The 18,470-nt window shown below is 38.8% G+C and overlaps 1 protein-coding gene across 1 annotated transcript in view; it reads right to left on the reverse strand.

Annotated features, from left to right (window-relative positions):
* The window catches only part of BAZ2B (bromodomain adjacent to zinc finger domain, 2B), an 84,584-nt gene that overhangs the window by 48,025 nt on the left and 18,089 nt on the right, over positions 1–18,470 (reverse strand). Inside the window, exons 2-9 of the mRNA XM_009885467.1 lie at positions 17,645–17,806; positions 15,870–16,063; positions 8,690–8,896; positions 7,610–8,008; positions 4,591–5,200; positions 3,002–3,298; positions 1,058–1,118; positions 396–504 (exon numbers count right to left, since the gene is read on the reverse strand). Of these exons, the coding sequence (XP_009883769.1) occupies positions 396–504; positions 1,058–1,118; positions 3,002–3,298; positions 4,591–5,200; positions 7,610–8,008; positions 8,690–8,896; positions 15,870–16,063; positions 17,645–17,806 (2,039 nt within the window). The remainder of the gene's footprint in view (positions 1–395; positions 505–1,057; positions 1,119–3,001; positions 3,299–4,590; positions 5,201–7,609; positions 8,009–8,689; positions 8,897–15,869; positions 16,064–17,644; positions 17,807–18,470) is intronic.

An 18,470-nucleotide genomic window follows, 5' to 3' on the forward strand; every position in this document is an offset into this window, starting at 1 on the left:
ACTTTTTAAAAAGCGGATACCTGCGGTCCATCTCTGGCTTCATAGAAGTCACCCACTCCTATTTTTGCACTGAAGCTGAAATTGTCCCTTGAGATATCCATTATTCCATTTCTGCTGAGGTACTGAAAAAATCACATATTTTTCCACTTCAGCTTGTAAATAATTACAACCCAGCTTTGATGTACAGCTAACTTTGTGAGTGCAATGTTTTGCATATTCTATCAAAGGGATATGCATTTATAGGAGATCAAATCAATAACAGACTGAGATACATTATGCCTCACATCACAGGATATTTTGAAATAAGCATCTTTATTGGAGGGAAAAAATGGCATTTTTTAATTGCAAGCATGCTTAGTAGCATTAGAGCACAGAAGTTAAATAAAGAAATGTACCTTTACTACTTCAGGATACTGTCTCAGCTTCTTTCCACAAGGTGCAAAATATGCTACTTCTCCCTGAAGGCGACCACCGAAGTTTCTTATTCGGGTTTCTCTTTGCCAGCTAGAGTAATACGAAAAAGGTTGCATACAACAATACACTTTTTAAAAAACAAGTAATTAATGTTAATGTAAGATTTTTACATAAAAGGAAAAAGGCATATATCTAAAATATAACAAGAGTATCCTAAATCAAATAGGCAAAACCAGAAATTGTTATTATGCAGACTGTCAAAACTCTTGACTATACATAGATTTATTTATATCTAGCTACTTAAATACTACCAGATTTTAAACAGCTCAGAACTATATTTCAGGGAGTAATGTGGAGTCTATGATGGCTCCTATCTAACCATCAGGATTAATTTCCAGTGGCAAAACTGCTAAGAGACAGGTCATGTTTGCAAAAAAGCAAATTTGATGAACAAAAATTAACACATGAAATATACTGGCACTTTTTAAAGAGATCCACATTCACTGTGAGTTGGAAATCTAAATCGTTGAAGCCCTTTTCTTATTATTCAGCCCCAACATTTTTTAAACTGTCATTTCTTTACCAACTGGCTTTCAAAGGTATTACCTCCCTTTCAGGAATATCAAGTATATACAAAACCTACCCATATTCGAGAGGAACACGCAGCTCCCGTTCATCTGTTACTCTTCGTCTTTTTGAAATACCTAAGAAAGAATTTCTGATTAACACCTAAGAGAATTTACAAAATGAAAATAACATCTTCAAATAACATCTTCCTAAAATATACTTTTTATCCTTATATCCTGAAACTAAAAGATAAATCATTTTACTTTCTTCAAGTACCAAGAAAGTTAATGTAGCTATTCTCCTTTTGAAATACATTTTCCTCTAAGTTTCCCTTAACCTTTTCTTCTAAAACTGCAAACAGAAGAAAACCTAATTATGCCATACTGAACTGCTTGCCTTGTTTGGCTCTCCTCAGACATCGCTAAAATAATTTCTTACACACCTGTTTTTCTATACTAGACCATATTTATATTTTTTCGCTACAGAAGATGAAAATGAAAACACTCTTCACTTTAAAAATCCGTACATTACAATAGGCTCAGTCTTCAAAGACCACTGTGTATAGATTGTGGTCAACTGCCAAATGCAGAAAGTTTTCAGGATTTTTCCAGCTTTTCAAAGTTCAAACAGATGTTGTGTTCGGTACTAGTCAAGAGACTGAATCAACAATATGACAGAGACAATTGCTCAACATGGAGTTTCAGAGTGCCAAAGGCTGACGCTTTTCTCGCCTCTGAGAGAACTGTAGGACACAAACTATGTACGCAGACAAACTTTTGGAAGATGTGTTTCTCAAAAAGGTAGTTTGGACCTTGTGTAAAGAATGTGACACATCTCTTCCCTGTGGAAATGGACGCGAGAGAGTATCGTTATCAGAGTGAACCCTTGAAATGTGCTCCAAGCTCTTACAGCAAGGAGGAGTGTCCTAATGCGCAGTGGCGCAGGTTTCCCACCGAGACGCCTGCACGACCTGCAAGCGACTGCCAAGAGTCCTCGACAGAACACACAAGACACTGCCCATGCTTGGGTGGCAAACTGCCTGGATGTGTCTGCACTCCTGAACTACCACCCCTGACCGGTACATTACTTCGCACAGTCACAGTGGAGGAAGGGAGATGGCCTGCCCAAATACAACTGAATTGAAAAAATGAGTTGTTCAGTGCAAAAGAGACACAGAGAAGAGACACCAGACCTCTTCGGTGACTGACCACCTTTAGGTAAAGTGGACACTACAATATGTGAGCTTTCAAAAATGCATTCTTTTCTGTTGCAGTAGTAATTACTAACAGCTATAAATTAGTCACCAAACGAAGGATTATAAACTGTATATAACATCAGGCAAATGCTAACTGTACTTTTCATGAGCCTTTTAAAAATAATTCCTTGCACATAATCCACAAACTCTGCTGAGAATTTTGAAAGAATAATGAATAAAGCTGTATTTTAACTAAACACCGTTACTAAAGTTGTTGAGGAAACTATAATGCATAGAAATTAGAAATAAGTAAGAATAACTAGTTTAGAATAAAATTATAGAGAACGAACACTAAATAATGAAGAGTTTTAACGTAATATCAACTCTGGCTATTTTCATCCTTCTTTCTCTCAAATAATTATATAAGCTAAAATATCCTGGACTAAGTGTGATGTTCAGGTCTTGAGAACTTGCAGTTCTGCTGATCGATTTTAACGTCTGTTGCAAACACCCATGAATAGATCACAGAATTGCCCCGGTTGGAAGGGACCTCAGAAGATCACCTGGTCCAACCTTTCATGGGAAAGGGAGCCTAGGTCAGATTATCTCGCACCCTGTACAACTGCACCTTGAAAACCTCCAGCGACAGGGACTCTACCACATCCCTGGGGAGGGTGCTGTAGTGAATGATTGCTCTTACCGTAAAAAATTTCTTTCTTATGTTGAGATGCCTCTTGATACCAGCATCTAAACTACCTTTACAACTACTTTTACAACACATGCCACTTAGATGTTACATCATAGTATAATAAAACATTCGGATACCACAGTGTGTACTTGGTGTAAGAGTAGACGGTGCCGTCCCGAGAAAAACCGCGGGCTGAGACTCAGGACATAAGGCAGCTGGCGCAGAGCTTGGGGTCTTTGCTGCTTGGAGATTAAGTGGAGTGGAATGAGCGGCATGTCCGACGGAAGAGCTCTTCACAGAGGATGACGTTTTATTCAGTTTCAGTGGAGTTTTTTCTCCCTCGGTGTCTGTATCTGATTCATCTTGATCTTTATCATCCTCATCATCTTCGTCCTCAGACCCTTCTGTATCTGACTCAGAGTTACTGTCAGACTCTGTTTAAAAACAGTGTGGCAAAAGCTACATTATGACTTGATAACTAACAGCAAATACATTTAAGTTCTAACACTTGCAGTGTCTTTTGTCTTATTTAATAAGAAGCTTTTCTGACTTCAATTATTTTTTATAACATCTCTGAGTATAAATAGAAGGTTACAATTAACTACCTACACTTTAAAATGACTACAAATATGACAGCATAAAGTAATTCTGCATGATAATGCACTGTTGCTTTGGATGGAATTCTTTGTGCTGTCATGAGGAGATGAGAGACAGAAGCTGAATATTTTAAGAGATCGTTTACCCTAGAACGAGCTACACCTCGGCCACCCCCCGTGCGCCAGGCAGTGGTTGAACGCTACCACGGGAAGGGCCCTCGAGAGGTTGTGAAATCTAGCATGAAGAGGAAGCAAACGATGGAACTGGGAACGGGCTGAAAGGCATCAGAATTGGAAGCGTGGCTGTCTGGGCAAAGGAAGAGTTAGAGACAGGGTAAAGGGCAGACAGGATAAGGAACTGAAGATAGGATACAGCTGTGAGGAGAAAAAAGAGGATTAGTATAGGGTCTGTGGATGAGAAGGGGAAAGAGAATGATGAAGGTAGTGCTGGACCCAGGGATATCAGCACACAGGGGAGAAAGGAGTGACTGGGAACACAATAAACTCTTTAAAACAGGCCTTGCCTTTCTGAGTTGCTCAAGAGCCTTTACAATAGTAGCCTGAATGCATTCTACGAACAGTGACCCCCTTACAACTGCCCTGGCACTTTCCTCTAATCTTGCTCATTGCCTACTGTGCTCCTGAATGAAGCTTAGAAACATGACTTTCTTGCCACTTTTGAGAACTGGAAGGCCTTTGCTTAGTCCCTCTCTGGCTGGGGAAGCCTGTTCTGCAGATGGGCTCTGCCTGCCAGAATAATTAACCATCAACCAGCCTATTCTCCCCATCCCCCTCCTGGCCACATAAGCAGTCCCTGAGCTGGGTGATCGATCTGGAAGGGAGGTCTCCAAAGCCCTTCCAGAAGGCTGGGGAGCCATCTTACCAGGGCAGCTGGAAGAATACTTGCCAGATGACCAACTATCAGAATACCCAAACCATGACTTTGGATATGACACGATGGGGGAGTGGGAGACATGTGCTACTTTCCGGTATATCTGTAGGACACTGTGCAGGTCATGCTGCCCCAAAATTTCCTACCCCTATTTTAAAATATGATGGGAAATGCATGTTTTCAACACTCAAAAAAAAAAAAAAATTCTGCTTTTCCTCTATTAAAAAGGTTAAACCACCTGATTGGCTATCATCAGAATCATCATCTTCATCGTCCTCATCTTCATCTTCGTCGTCGTCGTCATCATCATTTGAGTCGTCAGAGTCCTTACTGCTGGGGGCATCTGAGTCTACCCCTCTGAACTGCTCCACCACCAGTTTTGCAGAATGAAGGCGGTGTTGTGTTTTTACTGCATTTACTGCATTATTGCTGACTGTTTTATCCTTTCCTGAACCAGGTAACACAGGAGAGGTAGAGGGTACAACAGGTGTCCGGTTACCAGTTGTTTTTTTCCCACATGCACTCAAGTTTACCGGCATAGAAAAGGGGGCACTACTAGAAATGGCTACACTTTCATTGATCTTGGTCTGGGATTTCAGTTTCGTAGTAAGTGCAAGAGGAGCCTCCTGGATGACGCTCTGAATAACTCCATTGGGTTGGTGATTACCTAAAAGTGCATTTGTCAGGAATGGATTAGAGTGGTTGTTTTCCAAGGATGTGAGTTTTTGATGAGCTGGTGAACTAGATGTTGTTTTGGGGCTTGACAAAGCTGCAATAACCTTCTTCAGGTTCTTAGATGATTCCTGTTTCTTTAGCTGTGCTGCTGGGAATGTCTGTTTGTATTGTTCCTAAAGAAATAAGAAGACAGAGGAATAAAATGTGGATTTTTTTTTTTTTTTTATATTCAGGCAGGTGAACTGTATGAAATCTTAAAACATCTGCTAAGCTATTTTTAGTAGGTCAAAAGCAGGTGCTAGCTACAACAGAAGAGATGAGTAACTACAAGTTATGTAAGTCTCATGATTGTCACTGTAAATCAAGTAGGAAAAGACAAACTGAACTTAAGATGAAGCTGGTCTAAATTATGTAGGGAAGATTTTTCACATGCTACATTGCTCTAGAAGTGATTTTCACAAAGATATTCAGCACCTTGAAAAAAGGAAATTTTCAAAAAGAAACTACTCTTACGTACTGGCATATGAAAAGCCCCGCTTTTTACTCATTTCAGCATATAAAATCTCATTAGTGAATGTAAAACTAGCTTTAGTAATTTATTCATTTTAAAGCACAAAGTAAATACGGCGCACTAATGGCTTCAATACTAGCAGTGAAGCAACAGAAGGCTCTTGCTATAGAAAAATTTTATCAAACAAAACCACAGGGGAAAAAGGTATTACTCAGAAGGACTGTGATACGCTAGTTTTTCATCTCTGAAAATGTAGTACTTGAAAATTCTTCAGGTAAAACTTAAATCAGTAGTGGCTTAGAAATGCGTGTGAAGCTTACACTGTCTTCAGTCTCAAGACTCATCCAAGGAAAAAGAAAATACATCATCTTTGATGGAAAAAAATAATAGCATGGATAAATATGGTACATTTTAAATCAATTTTAAAAATATTAAGTCAAATACAACACGCTTTTGAAGCTACTATCTGAATATGAAATTATGAAAACCTGTAAAATAAGTATTCCCACAGTGCATGTTTCCAGTAAAGTTTTACAGAAATCAAACCACTAAATGGGTGATGTATCATCAGCTAAAGACTCGTAAACTAAATCTGAGAGCAGACACCTCTTCCAATGGCAAAGATGTACGTTTTCATAATTACAATTTATTTAACCTAGTCATTTACATGGAATGGTTATTTGAATTATACAAAGTAACTGGGAGTTGAAAGGAAAAACAGCGTTTCTCTTTTGGTGTAGGAATAAAAACTATGTGATAAAAATATTCTTCAGTGCCCAACAAGGACTGTGAGTTAGCTGTGAATCAGAGCTCAGTTTACTCTTCACCAATACTACTTAGTTTAAAACAAAGTTTGTTTTTAATAACGAACCTTGCTTTGGTAAATATACTTTTTTATATATTTATTTGTGTGTGTATACACACACACACACACACTCTCCAAGCCTAACATTTCTAAAATGCTAGATTTTCATTCTCTTCTAATCCCCATTCAAATCTAAATGAATAGAAATTATGAAAATTCAACACTAGTCACCATAATCACTATTAACAGGAAAAAAACCTGAGACTCTACAAAGAATTTTTGTAAGCTACAGAACTGTTAAGACAGACATATGTAAACATACTGTAGAGTCCTGACCAGTAAAACAATCAAATTTATTGCAATGGCCATACTGAGTTTTAATAGCTATCAGTTCATGAATATCCTTCTGTCTTTAAAAAGCAAACAAAACCCAATATTAAATCCAACATTTTTTTAAATGGCTTTCAGCTACTTTGTTTAAAACCATGATTAAAATAGGTAATTTTAATTACTTGGACTTAAAACTATCCAACTTGAAACAAAGCAAAGCCGTGCTTACATACTAGATACGGAAATTATTAAATCAGCATTCTGACAAACTCAGAGAAGCACAGGAAGACTATCCAGGCCACACAACCTACCCACAAGTACTTTTCTTGTTTTGATACTGATTTTAGCTCTTCATTTTCCTTAAGAGATGCATGACAAAATCCTTTGCTTTCTTTGTACCTGTTACTCTCACCAGTACAGTGATTGCTTTCAGCACAGCTGTAAAGTTCCACCATGAGATGAGCTTGAAACTCAAGTTTGGCATTACGTGACACGAAGTTGTGTATATGATTACATCGTGTATACATTAGGGTATGCATACATGTACATGCACTTTTCTCTGAGATGAAGTTATGGAATAGTTAAGGGCACTTGTAATGTAAAGTGAATCATCTCTAACATTAAAGCCTAATATTTACTGCTTCTTTAAAAAAAAAAAACACACAACAAACCACAAACACCCACAACACCAAAAAAATAGCCACCACAGTTCAGAACATCTATAACATCTATTACCCACACAATTTAGTTAATTTACATCATTCAGAAATCTGTATAAATGCTAAAAACACCTCAAAAAAACCACGATAAGAAAATAAATATGTACAGATGGGTTTAAAACATTACATTTCAAAAAGCTCAATAGCAGAGCGTTGCACCTTCTTAAGCAGGCAATACAGGTTACAAAGAACCAAAAAACAGTGATTTTTGACTCACCCGTTTTGATCTTACATCGCTGGTCAGAGAGAGAGATTCTTCAGAGGTATTTTTATTCCCTGCTTTCAGTAGATCAGGGGAAGGAACTATGAGTTTTAAATAGGTTTCCTTTTTGGCTTGATGTACCAAAGACAAAGGTTTCACATTGGGAACCAATCCCGTAGACTGTATCACACTTGTGTGTTTGTTCACAGATTCCTCCTTTGCCTGAGAGCTTTGGAAAATAAACGGAAGCTGCTGTGACAAAACCTGAGGCTGCTTCTGCTGGGACTGGAATGATGAGTGAGTCTGGGAATCAGACACAAGAGGTATCTGCTGGTGTGTTCTTTTTTCTTGGGACTTCTCATGTGGTTTCTGTCCATCATTTTTCATATCTGTTATGCCACTATGCATTAGCACCTGCAAAATATGTATTTTTGACTGTTCATATGAGATCAGTTAAAAGATCCTTAAAAAAAAACCCCACCAAAACTACAACATTAGTCCCCAGGAAACAATTATACTACTCTTGGCAGAGCATGAACAATAATAATTTTAAAATCAATCTTGTCATATGTTTATTGTTTAGGGTTCTTTTTTTCCCCCAGATAGTTTCAGCATGTGAAGAAAATGCTTAGTAGAAAAGCAGTACTGAACCATAGTCGTTTTTAAGCGTATTTTTGACTAAAAACCTAACAGGATACCCAAGAATCCAATCTTGTTTCTCCTGTTGGCTACCAGGAAAAGTAACCACTCTGATAAAAAAAAAAAAAAGAAACTGTCAAAGCACTATCCATAGAAAGATGTATTTCCGATACACTACCAGCACACAGCACTTTTCTTTGTATTTCCCACTTTAACATATATAATAGCGTACCAACTGTTTAACTCCTAGCTCGTAAAGGATGCACACACACAAAGGAAGCAAAAAAAAAAAAAAACCCAACCCCAACAGAAAACCCTGAAGCAAAACCAGAAAGAATATACTTAGCATTCATTAACGTGTAGCTGAATAATTGCCCACTGGTACAAACGTGAACAGGTCGTTTTTTCACGAACAGCTTTCAGTGACGAGACTGTGAGCAGCAGCAAGTATCATACCTTGTTCTTGTTTTTGTGATGTGCTTCATTTTCAGAATCAGATTCATCGTCTTCACTCTCTTCAGCACTCTGGTCCTCCTCCTCCTCTTCATCCTCCTCCAGATCATCGGAGTCACTGCTGCTTATGCCTTCACTTGAGGTGTCTGAAGAGGAGCCCGAATCACTGTCGCTGTTACTAGAGCTTTCCACTGCTTTTTTTCTGGGCTTCTACCAGGAAGATGAATGCTTTATTAATGGTTCAGCTTCAATTTGTTATATCATCTTATTACTATGCATAATCTTTAAAACAAAAAAAACCAGTAAGACTTTGGAGTAAAGAGATCTGCAATCATTGAACACAACTGACTGTCTTTGCAGAAGACTAAAGAGAAAGAAGTGCTTCACACGATATGAAAATGAAAAACTGGTCACAAGGTTCCGCTATAGTATTTTTCTGACCACAGGCACTGGCAGAACAGTTGGCACCACTACAATTGAAAGCAATATACCACATTTAGGCCTAGAAAATCAGCCTAGGATTCAGGTCTAGCAAACCTCCACAGAACGTACTGCTTCCAAAAAAGGTTAAAACCAAAAGCTTTACTGCAAACCAACACAGAAAGAACAATACGTATCAGATTCATCAATATCTTTCAGTGACACATTCATTTAACTATATTACTTAACTTGGAATTTCACAGTATGCACTGTTCAGCAATGTAAGGTTTTGAGGACTGAAAAGAATATGCTCATCAAACTGCTTCTGAAAAATGGACTAAAATCTGCTGAAATACTTTGACAACTGTATTATATTTAAATTCTTGGAAAGAATCAATTTGCAGACCAGAACACAAAAGTAAAAGAAGCAGCAAACAAGAACGTAGAAAAGGAAGAAAGGTATAAAACCCACAGAAACGCCAAAACGTTGACACTGCAAGACCAGATTTTAAAGTGCAACGGATGAAGAAAGTTAGCTTTTTGGGGAGGTAACTGAAATGCACGTGTGTATTTTACAAACACATCTGAAGGGGGTACATGCAGACTTGAGTGTTATGATGGTAGGTGTGTGAGAGAGACAGGAAAGTATGTATTACAGCATAAAAGCAGATTTAAAGAGAGTTTGCAGAATGATGTTGGAAGGTAGAGAAACACGTGAAACCAGATTACAGATGTCCGGCAGCAGCAAAGTGTTACGTAGCATCTAAACAGGGCATGTGGAGTCACAGAGGGAACTGTGGTTACAATTAGTCAAAAGGAAGACAGGCGGACAGCAAAAGCCTTGTTATAAAACAAGAGGCTAAAAAGAACAATTTTATGTCAAGGATCCTTGTCTTATCAAGAAATTCACTTAAATTAGTGGGAAAACATAACAAACTTATTCTTACAAGTGGGAGTACTGGTTTTGGCTGGGACAGAGTTAACTCTTGCCCGGCAGCTCCTGCCGTGCTGTGTTTGGGGCAGTGACCGACGGGCGGGCGCTTGGGCACGGGGCCGTGCCAGTCCTGCGCAGCCCCACGGCTGTTCTGCTCCTCACCCCCCGCCGGCCAGGGCTGGGGGCACAGGGACCGAGGGGACACGGCCGCCCCAGCTGGCCCTGGGGTGTCCCGGACCGTACGGCACCGTGCTGCGCAGCAGAAGCCGGGGAAGAAGGGAGGACACTTGGAGACACGGCATTTGCTTTTCCAGGGCACCGTTCGGGCGAGGGAGCGCTGCTGTCCTGGCGATGGCCGAGCACCCGCCTGCCGCGGGACGGGGGAATGAATTCTGCTGTTGCTTTGCCTGCGCGCACGGCTTTTGCTTTCTCTGTTGAACTGTCTTTATCTCAACCCACGAGCTTTTGCATTTTTACCCTCCGGTTCTCTCCCCGTCCCACTGGGGAGCGAGCGAGCGGCTGCCTGGGGCTGAGCTGCCCACCGGGGTTAAACCACCACAATCGGATGCAACTTACTTTCTGAAATAGCTACAAAGCATGGAAGATGTAGGTGGATTAAGTCCCATCTACTTGTCAACTGGCTGGTATCTGCATCTTTTTTTAAAACCAAGTTTTCTTTATCACTTCCTGTGATGAACACAGTAACACTTCATATCATCACACCTTCTATGTACTGTCACACGCATTGCTTCGCTGTTGGAAAGTCTTAAGAAATTAAGTGTATTTATTTGGATTTATTGTTTCACTGCTCAATTCAGAAAGGCGCCAACTGATACTTCAGATGAGGGACAATGATCTGAATGTGTTTAGACACTTACAAAACAACAGATCTAAATAACCATGCCCATCTATGGCAGGTCCTGTATGTTTCATTATTGGCGTCCTTTACATCACATTTAAGTATCTTCCTGTCTAATATTTGGCACAGATGCAGAATATATCTTCATGAAGGTTAAGATCATAAAATGAAGGACAAGACCACGATCTGAAGCAGTAAAAGTAACAACGCCTCCTGGAATCATATCTCCAGGATTCTCATCTAGTTTTCCCCCTCATGGTTCTCTATTTATCTCTGTACGAGGAAAGGGAAACACCCAAAACACTGCAATAATACTAAAATCAGAAATATCTAGTTTATTCACAATGCTGACGGAATACATACTTGTACCATCAGCTTTTTAAGAGATGCATGTAAGAGTCTGGAAAAGGGAGAGTATGTCAATGGGCTTACTTAGCTGATAGTGTTTACTTCCACGTATAGAGACTTTAAAACTTTTGCTGTCCATCTACCTTCACAAAGTGTGTTAGCTGCTGTAGCTTACAAACCTACCCTTCCATACTGCAGAAGAGAATGTAAGAAAATTACCATACCGAGAAAGGAGTTGGGAACATTCTTGGGAAAAAGGAGGTGGCAAGTGCCAAGCAACATCTGACACAGAAGTCTGATTCACAAAGAACTACCTCAATTAAGAAAAGGTACAGCTAATTTTGACATAAAATTTAGTATAACTTGTAAGCAATCAGATGTTTCAAAACAAATCAGGCACTTAACACCACTGTGCAACACAACTGCTTCCCGGGGAGTTTTTACTTCATAAACAAATAGAACCTTTTGACACAGATAAAACCAATACAAAGAAGTTGGATTAGTAGCATTCCACAAGAACGGATGGCAAACTAGTAGCTTAGAGAAAATGTAATGATAGGGAAAATTTAAATTCATGCATTTAGTGGATACAAAAGGATTAACCTTGATGGAGAAGTTTCTATCAAATCCTTCGTAAAAGGTAATGCGGGGAGGGCGGGAGAGGGGAAGAGACAGTAAACTGCATACAGAAAAAATAATTCAGACTTAATCAAATAATGTAAAGCAAAATCTCTCTGTAAAGACATTTAGAACAACAAAAAATACTTGAAAGAAATTCCAAAAGCTTGCTGACACAAAAGAAAGTAGTCAAGAAAGAGAAGGAAAAGTACAGACCAAAAAGTAAGTACTGTTTTACTTCATTTGAAGTACACTAGAAAGAAAAAAGGAGAGACTTCTGAAGATCTATGTAAGGCCAAGCAGATATTTATAGATTATCAAAAAATATATTATTTAGAAAAAGATAATAAGACACTTCAAGAAATACACTCAATAAAAAAATTTTCGTAAGAGCAAATTTCCCTTTGACTAGTTCCTCTACTGACAACAATATAGTCATGAAAGTTGAAGCAAGAGTGGGTTCAATTAAAATAAATTTCATATTTGATTTCGGTTCACTGACTTTAGCAAATCTGCTGATGCTTATGCTAACTGAAAATGTCCATTGTTCAGAAAGCAGTAATCTAGACTGAATACGAGTACCATGAAAAGTAGCCCGACCTTAACGACCCAATGGGACAGTCCCATAAAAAGGTGACTAAAGTGGTATTTTAAAAATATTCCAGTCATGATTTTGAAGTATTGAAGTTTGTAAAGGAAATCCAACATGGTAATTGCCAAGAAGAGATATTAAAGGTAAAGGATGTGACGAGAGTTAATAACCCAGCGTCCTGATGCTCCTCCTGGAATCCAGGAAAGCAAAAGCCCCCAAGGCCAGACCTTGGGGTGGACTGCTGTCTCACCAGCTGTCATACCGGTAGGGAACTTTCTCTAAGCCAAATGAGACCCGGGTCCACCAGTTAAACCTTCTTCCCCTGGAGACTGTTGCTTTACCAGTGTAGAAATCCTGCTGACCTTCCTCATCCTAGAAATCCACTAATCCAACCATTAGAGGGACGGTCAGGTTTTTGGTTTTGTTTTGGGTTGGTTTGGGTTTTTTCGGTGAGGCTGAAGCAGCACATTCAGGTGAATGATTATTTAGAAAGTGTATTGGCTTATTCAGTTTTATCTTAGCCACAAACTTGGCAGGCTTAAAAGAAGAAAATAAAGCACGCTAAAGTTATCAACACAGTGACCAACACAGCAAAGTAAAAAGGTAACGCAGTTACCAAATTTTTGTATGTAAGAAATAAGTCACGGATAGTGCATCAGATCGTCACAATGACATCTATCTTCAATACAATATTGTTACGCTCAACAGACCTATCATGATGTGCCACAAACATACAGTGATGTGTGAGGATCTGGCACAATTTTAAATGCATGTTTTGGACAGTTTCCAGTTTATCGTTGTCTGGTGTGTATAGCCCTCTGGATGATCAAACATGCTCTAGACAACACAAACTGGATAAGAACTTCTAGTAACTACAGCTTTGAAGATCAGATACTTCTATGAACTCAGAAGATGTTTTTCCACACACTACAGGCAAAAAAATGTCTATAATACAGGTTACTATCAGACTGCACTTCAGGATTCCCTAAGGTGGTAGGACAGCAGAACTAGAATTCAACCAGGAAGAAAACACTGCGCAAAAAGTAACTCTTTAGATTTTCACCAAGTGTAAAAACAGCTTGGTATCCTTTGCTTTAAAAAAAAAAAAAAAAATTAAAAAATAAGTACATTAGGTATCAACCTCAAAAGAAAATCACAACTCAGGATATGATTGAAGATATCAGCAGATGAATACTAAAAAAAAATAAAACCCTAAAGAAAGGAACATTTAGAGAAGAGTAACAAAAATGTTTTAAAATAAACTGTGCTCTATAGAAAAAGATGTAAGTGCTTTTGAAATTTAAAAACATAACTTCACTTGTACAAAGCCCAGCACAAAATACTCCATCTGCCTACTGCCCTCTGCTTATTCCTCTGCCTTCAGTTCAGTTGTGGCTTTGTTTTAACATACGGAAAAAAAATACTGATTTACTTATTTACTTATTTAATCAAATCTCTTGATCTCCTCCTCATGCTGGAGTTCCAGAGGGTATTCCACATGTTTTGATTGGAAAGCTTGTTCAAATCATTACAATGACAAATACCAATAAGCTCAAAAAGTTTCAGAGGAAAAGAAGTTAAGAACAAGGATTAGAAGAACACCTAGAATGCCAGCTTATCGAGCAAGACCAGAACAAAACTCCATTTCAGTATTAGAAAAACTACTACAAAAACTTAGGAAGCAAAACTGTTGACAACCTGAAATTTATCTGCGTTAGATAAACAACGTAAATGTTAAGATACAAAACTAAAATTTGAGAAAGGAGTACAACTAATTGATTCAGTACATTGTTTTAAAGCAACTCAGTATTTAGCAAATTGAAACTGGATTTGAAATCAGTACCCACATCAAAAGAAAATGTATCAAGGATACAGAATTTGTACTTAAAGACAAACGGTAATACAAAGGAAAAGATAACAATCCTGACAAACATCCTGACTGAAATTTGAAAAAAAAAAAAAAGGCAAAAAGAGGTGTAACGTTCAGTGATAGTCGTGCTAACGAGTAACTAGCTTAAACAGCTCAGTTTTATGAACAAGACAAAGAGACAAAAAGTGAACAGAAAAGAGTCTGTTCATTAACTTGTGATATATAAAATTTCTGGAAGGTATCTGAAGATATTAAGATAGTAACTTATTTGGTATGCTGCATAACTGAAGTACTAGTCAGAAATATAGAGACGTTATCTGGGAAAAGCTTTACCTCTGCACCATAGAAACAAAGCTTACGTTTTGCACCGAGACATCCAGCATATAAAAGCAGAATTTTAGAAAGGAAGGAGCCATTTCTAGTATTTAAGCCTGAAAAAAAGTCAAAGATTTCACAAACACCTGTAACTACCTTCATACCTTCAGAAGCTGTTGATTGTTGAACACATGAAGAGTATTTTGAGGGAAAATGTTCTTTTGTCAATATATTAAACACTGTATCTCTACACAAATTAACCATTTTAGTGCTAACAGCTATTTTTATGCAGAGAGATGCAAACACCAACAGTCCTTTGAAAATGCCAACCTCTCACCTAAGAACACTCGGATTTGGGAGCTGAATATAAATGCAGTAACAGAAAGAGAAAGCAAGCAACAGGCCCGATTCACTCACAAAACAAAAATATAAGAAATAAAAGCATTTTAGCCTAGATGGCCACCAGCAGGGAACGACTCCCTTAGCTTCTATTCTGATAGTAATCAATTTCCCAGTATCCCATTTCCTGTGTTTTGACTAATTTTGATTCCAAGAACAGCAAAGTTCCTAAGGAGTGCTTGAATCAGCATACAAGGAGGTTTACTAACTCACGGAGACTACTCATGTCTTTTATATTAGACAGCGCTCTACATTTTTTGCTGAATCACAACCATTAATAATACTTCTTTCTTCTGATAAATATGAAATTACTCCCAGCAAAACATTTTTATGTCTAAAAATTTCATTCTGCTCCTGGAATGTTTTATATTTTAAGTTACACAAAAATATAATTAACCCAATATAATTTATAATAGGCTGTAATTTATAATTAGAATACAACTATTTATACTGTAGTATAATATCAAATATTGGTGTTAGAAATAATACACTTTATTTTTATAATTATGTAGGTTAAATAAAAATATGTTTTATGTACAGCTATTAATTAGTGAAATTAGTGCTAAAAGTAGCTTTTGGTTGATAAATATGTCAAAAAAACAACCAAACAACCAAACAAAAAAAAAGACCAACCACAAGAAAAACCCAACACACAAAAAACGACCACAGAGACAAGGGTGCAGCTCTTGCTCTAATGAAAGATGAGAAGAAAAACCCAAAACATTTTGTACTGGGAGAGAACACTTAAAAATGCTGCTGTGTGAGCAATCACAGCACTTACCATGTCGACTTTTTGTCTGAATCTTAAAGTTTCTTCTGTATATTTACCTTATCTTTGATTTTGTCAGCTCTGGTGTCCAAAAGCTGAACTTTGCTTTGCTCCTGGTTGTATTTGCGGCCTCCTGCTCCGGAGGTTACAGCTTTCACTTGCCCCGCAGATGTTGCGATGCTAGTGGGTAGTACAGATGTGCTGACACCAGATGCTGCAGTGGCACTGTTCCCATTCAGTGATCCATTTATACCTTAAGGTGACAGATTTACAAAGTGACATTTAAAAAGATCAGAAGTAGCAGATACTTTGAGATGTTCCAGTCGCTCTCACCTCCCTTCCAGAAACATCTAACAAGACACTAGACTACTCACAGGTTACTCCCATCGTACACTAAAAATCTGCCATCCAAGAGTCTTTGATTTGCTCATGGGGTTGTTATCAAAACATGCAGAGAACCCATGATTTAAAGGACAAACACATTTAATGCTGTAAGGAGGAAAAAACACCCCAAACCTGAAAATGCCCATTTTTAAGCTCAAACTATCCTTGAGTTTAGCCAGGGGCAGAAAAATAAGATTTTGAAGAAAGAAGACACAAAAATACACATTCCAGTAAGTATCTCTCCAAATAATTTGTTTACAATTTTGAAGTATCCATCAGCTCCAAAGAAAATTACATGAAGCCCAAGATATTTTTATGAGTTTTGCAAGGTGTAAAATGGAGGGGGAGGGGGGAAGTTGTGGGATTGGTATTTGAAATAAGAACCACATTCAAGCTTGCTTACTTATCTGTCAAGATGACTGTTGTTTTCTAAGAAAATACCCCTAACCACACAAACTTGCTAATCTGCAATCCCTGGACTGTTATTAGATGAATTCTGAAACACACATCAGGTCCTCAAACCTACCAAAACTATTTAAAAAAAAAAAGCTTTGTTTGTTCATCAAAGAATCACAGAACAGAATATCCTGAATTGGAAGGAATCCACAAGGATCATCAAGTCCCACTCCTGACTCCAGAGAGGACAACTCAGAAGTTAAACCAGAGATGGAAGAGCATTGCCCAAACGCATCTTGAACACAGACAGGCTTGGGGCCATGACCACCTCCCTGGTGACCTCGCTCGCCCTCTCAGCGAACAACATTTTCCTAATATCCGATGTGAACTTCCCCTGATGCAGCTATAAGCCATGCCCTCGCGTCCCGTCACCATAAAGCAGAACGAAGAGACCAGCGCCTTCCTCACGAGGAAGCCACGGACAGCAGTGAGGTCACCCCTCGACAGCAATGAGGTCACCCTTCAGCCTCCTCTCCTCCGAGCAGAACAAACCTCGGATCAAAGAAGTGTATCTCACATTTTCAAAAGGCGAGCGATACCACTACATGAAAGGGTGGTTTGAAACGCAGGCAAACGTTCTCCTGTCACTGGGCTATTCTCACTGCAGCCCTGTCGCCACAGCCACCCCTCCCTACACCCCCCAACGCACAACTCCCCCACCATGCTTCCCTCATGCAGAGGAACGGCACCCGCTGTACAGGTACACAGCCTCCTAAATCACACCACAAACTTTAAAAGAAAACTTCTCCCTACTACTCGGTCCCAGACAAAATCCCAGTCCCAAACAAGCTATCTACAGAAAAAAAGGGGGAAAAGCCTTAATAGAAAAGGTATGTCAGTACTGAAAGCCCATACTTGGATCTGTCACGCTTAGCTAACAGAATAATTTTTTATAGAGCTGTTTAGGAATGGGAAAAACAATGAGCGGTAAAGCTCAAATTCCACACGTGCAGAAGTTCAATACAATTATTCCATATCCACCCTTAGCCATTACCTTTTTCTGTACTGCTCCGACCATTTTTTCCTGTAGCTCTGGAGTGGAATGAAGCAGAATCATGATTCTGTGCAGGAGGTGCAAAGAGTGGTGGAATTCCCAAGAGCGGTGGGAAAAAAGCTGCCCCGGGACGAGAGTGCGTGTCCACTGTTCGCCACCATTCTGCACCGCAAAGGAAATAAAAGCAAACTTCAGTTGTTCTAATAATACATTTAAATACTTCTCTAAGAATGTTGCTGTGCATAATCTACAGCAGACTTACTAAATCTGGGAGCAAGAAGAAAACAGTAGTATTGGGAACATCTGAAATGATACGAATTTCCTGCAGCAGTTCTACTCTTTTGTCATTAAAACCATTCTAGCAAAGATTTCAATGCAGTTTTATTTAAACACATTCTGAAAATAAATACTTAATAGAAAGCTATGTGACAAGGATCACCCCAAAATGAAACTGCTGTTCTTATAAATAGGATCAATATTCGCAGATCACTCTTGAACATTCCTTACTTCCTCAGCAGCCTTCTTCCATCAGAACTACGAAAGAGCGCAACAGCTTTAAGTCACCTCTGCAGTCTCAGTCTTGGCATACTCCGAGGTCTCCACCACAAAACCACACCTGAAGCGGTTCCCCACGGGACAACCTATTTAATACGGGGATCTCTGGCTACCCTACAGCAACTCTACACCCACTGTAAGTGGTTTCTGCCCTGGAGTTTGACACTGGATCGGGGAAAACCAGTCTCTATTTTTTTCTCTAACAACCCTATTAAAATGGTTTTTCACAACCAGAAACAGAGCTACTCTGTGCTGCTTGTTACATAAATTC

The sequence above is a fragment of the Charadrius vociferus genome, unplaced genomic scaffold (genome assembly GCF_000708025.1).
Source record: "Charadrius vociferus isolate BGI_N301 unplaced genomic scaffold, ASM70802v2 scaffold404, whole genome shotgun sequence".
NCBI lineage: Eukaryota > Metazoa > Chordata > Aves > Charadriiformes > Charadriidae > Charadrius > Charadrius vociferus.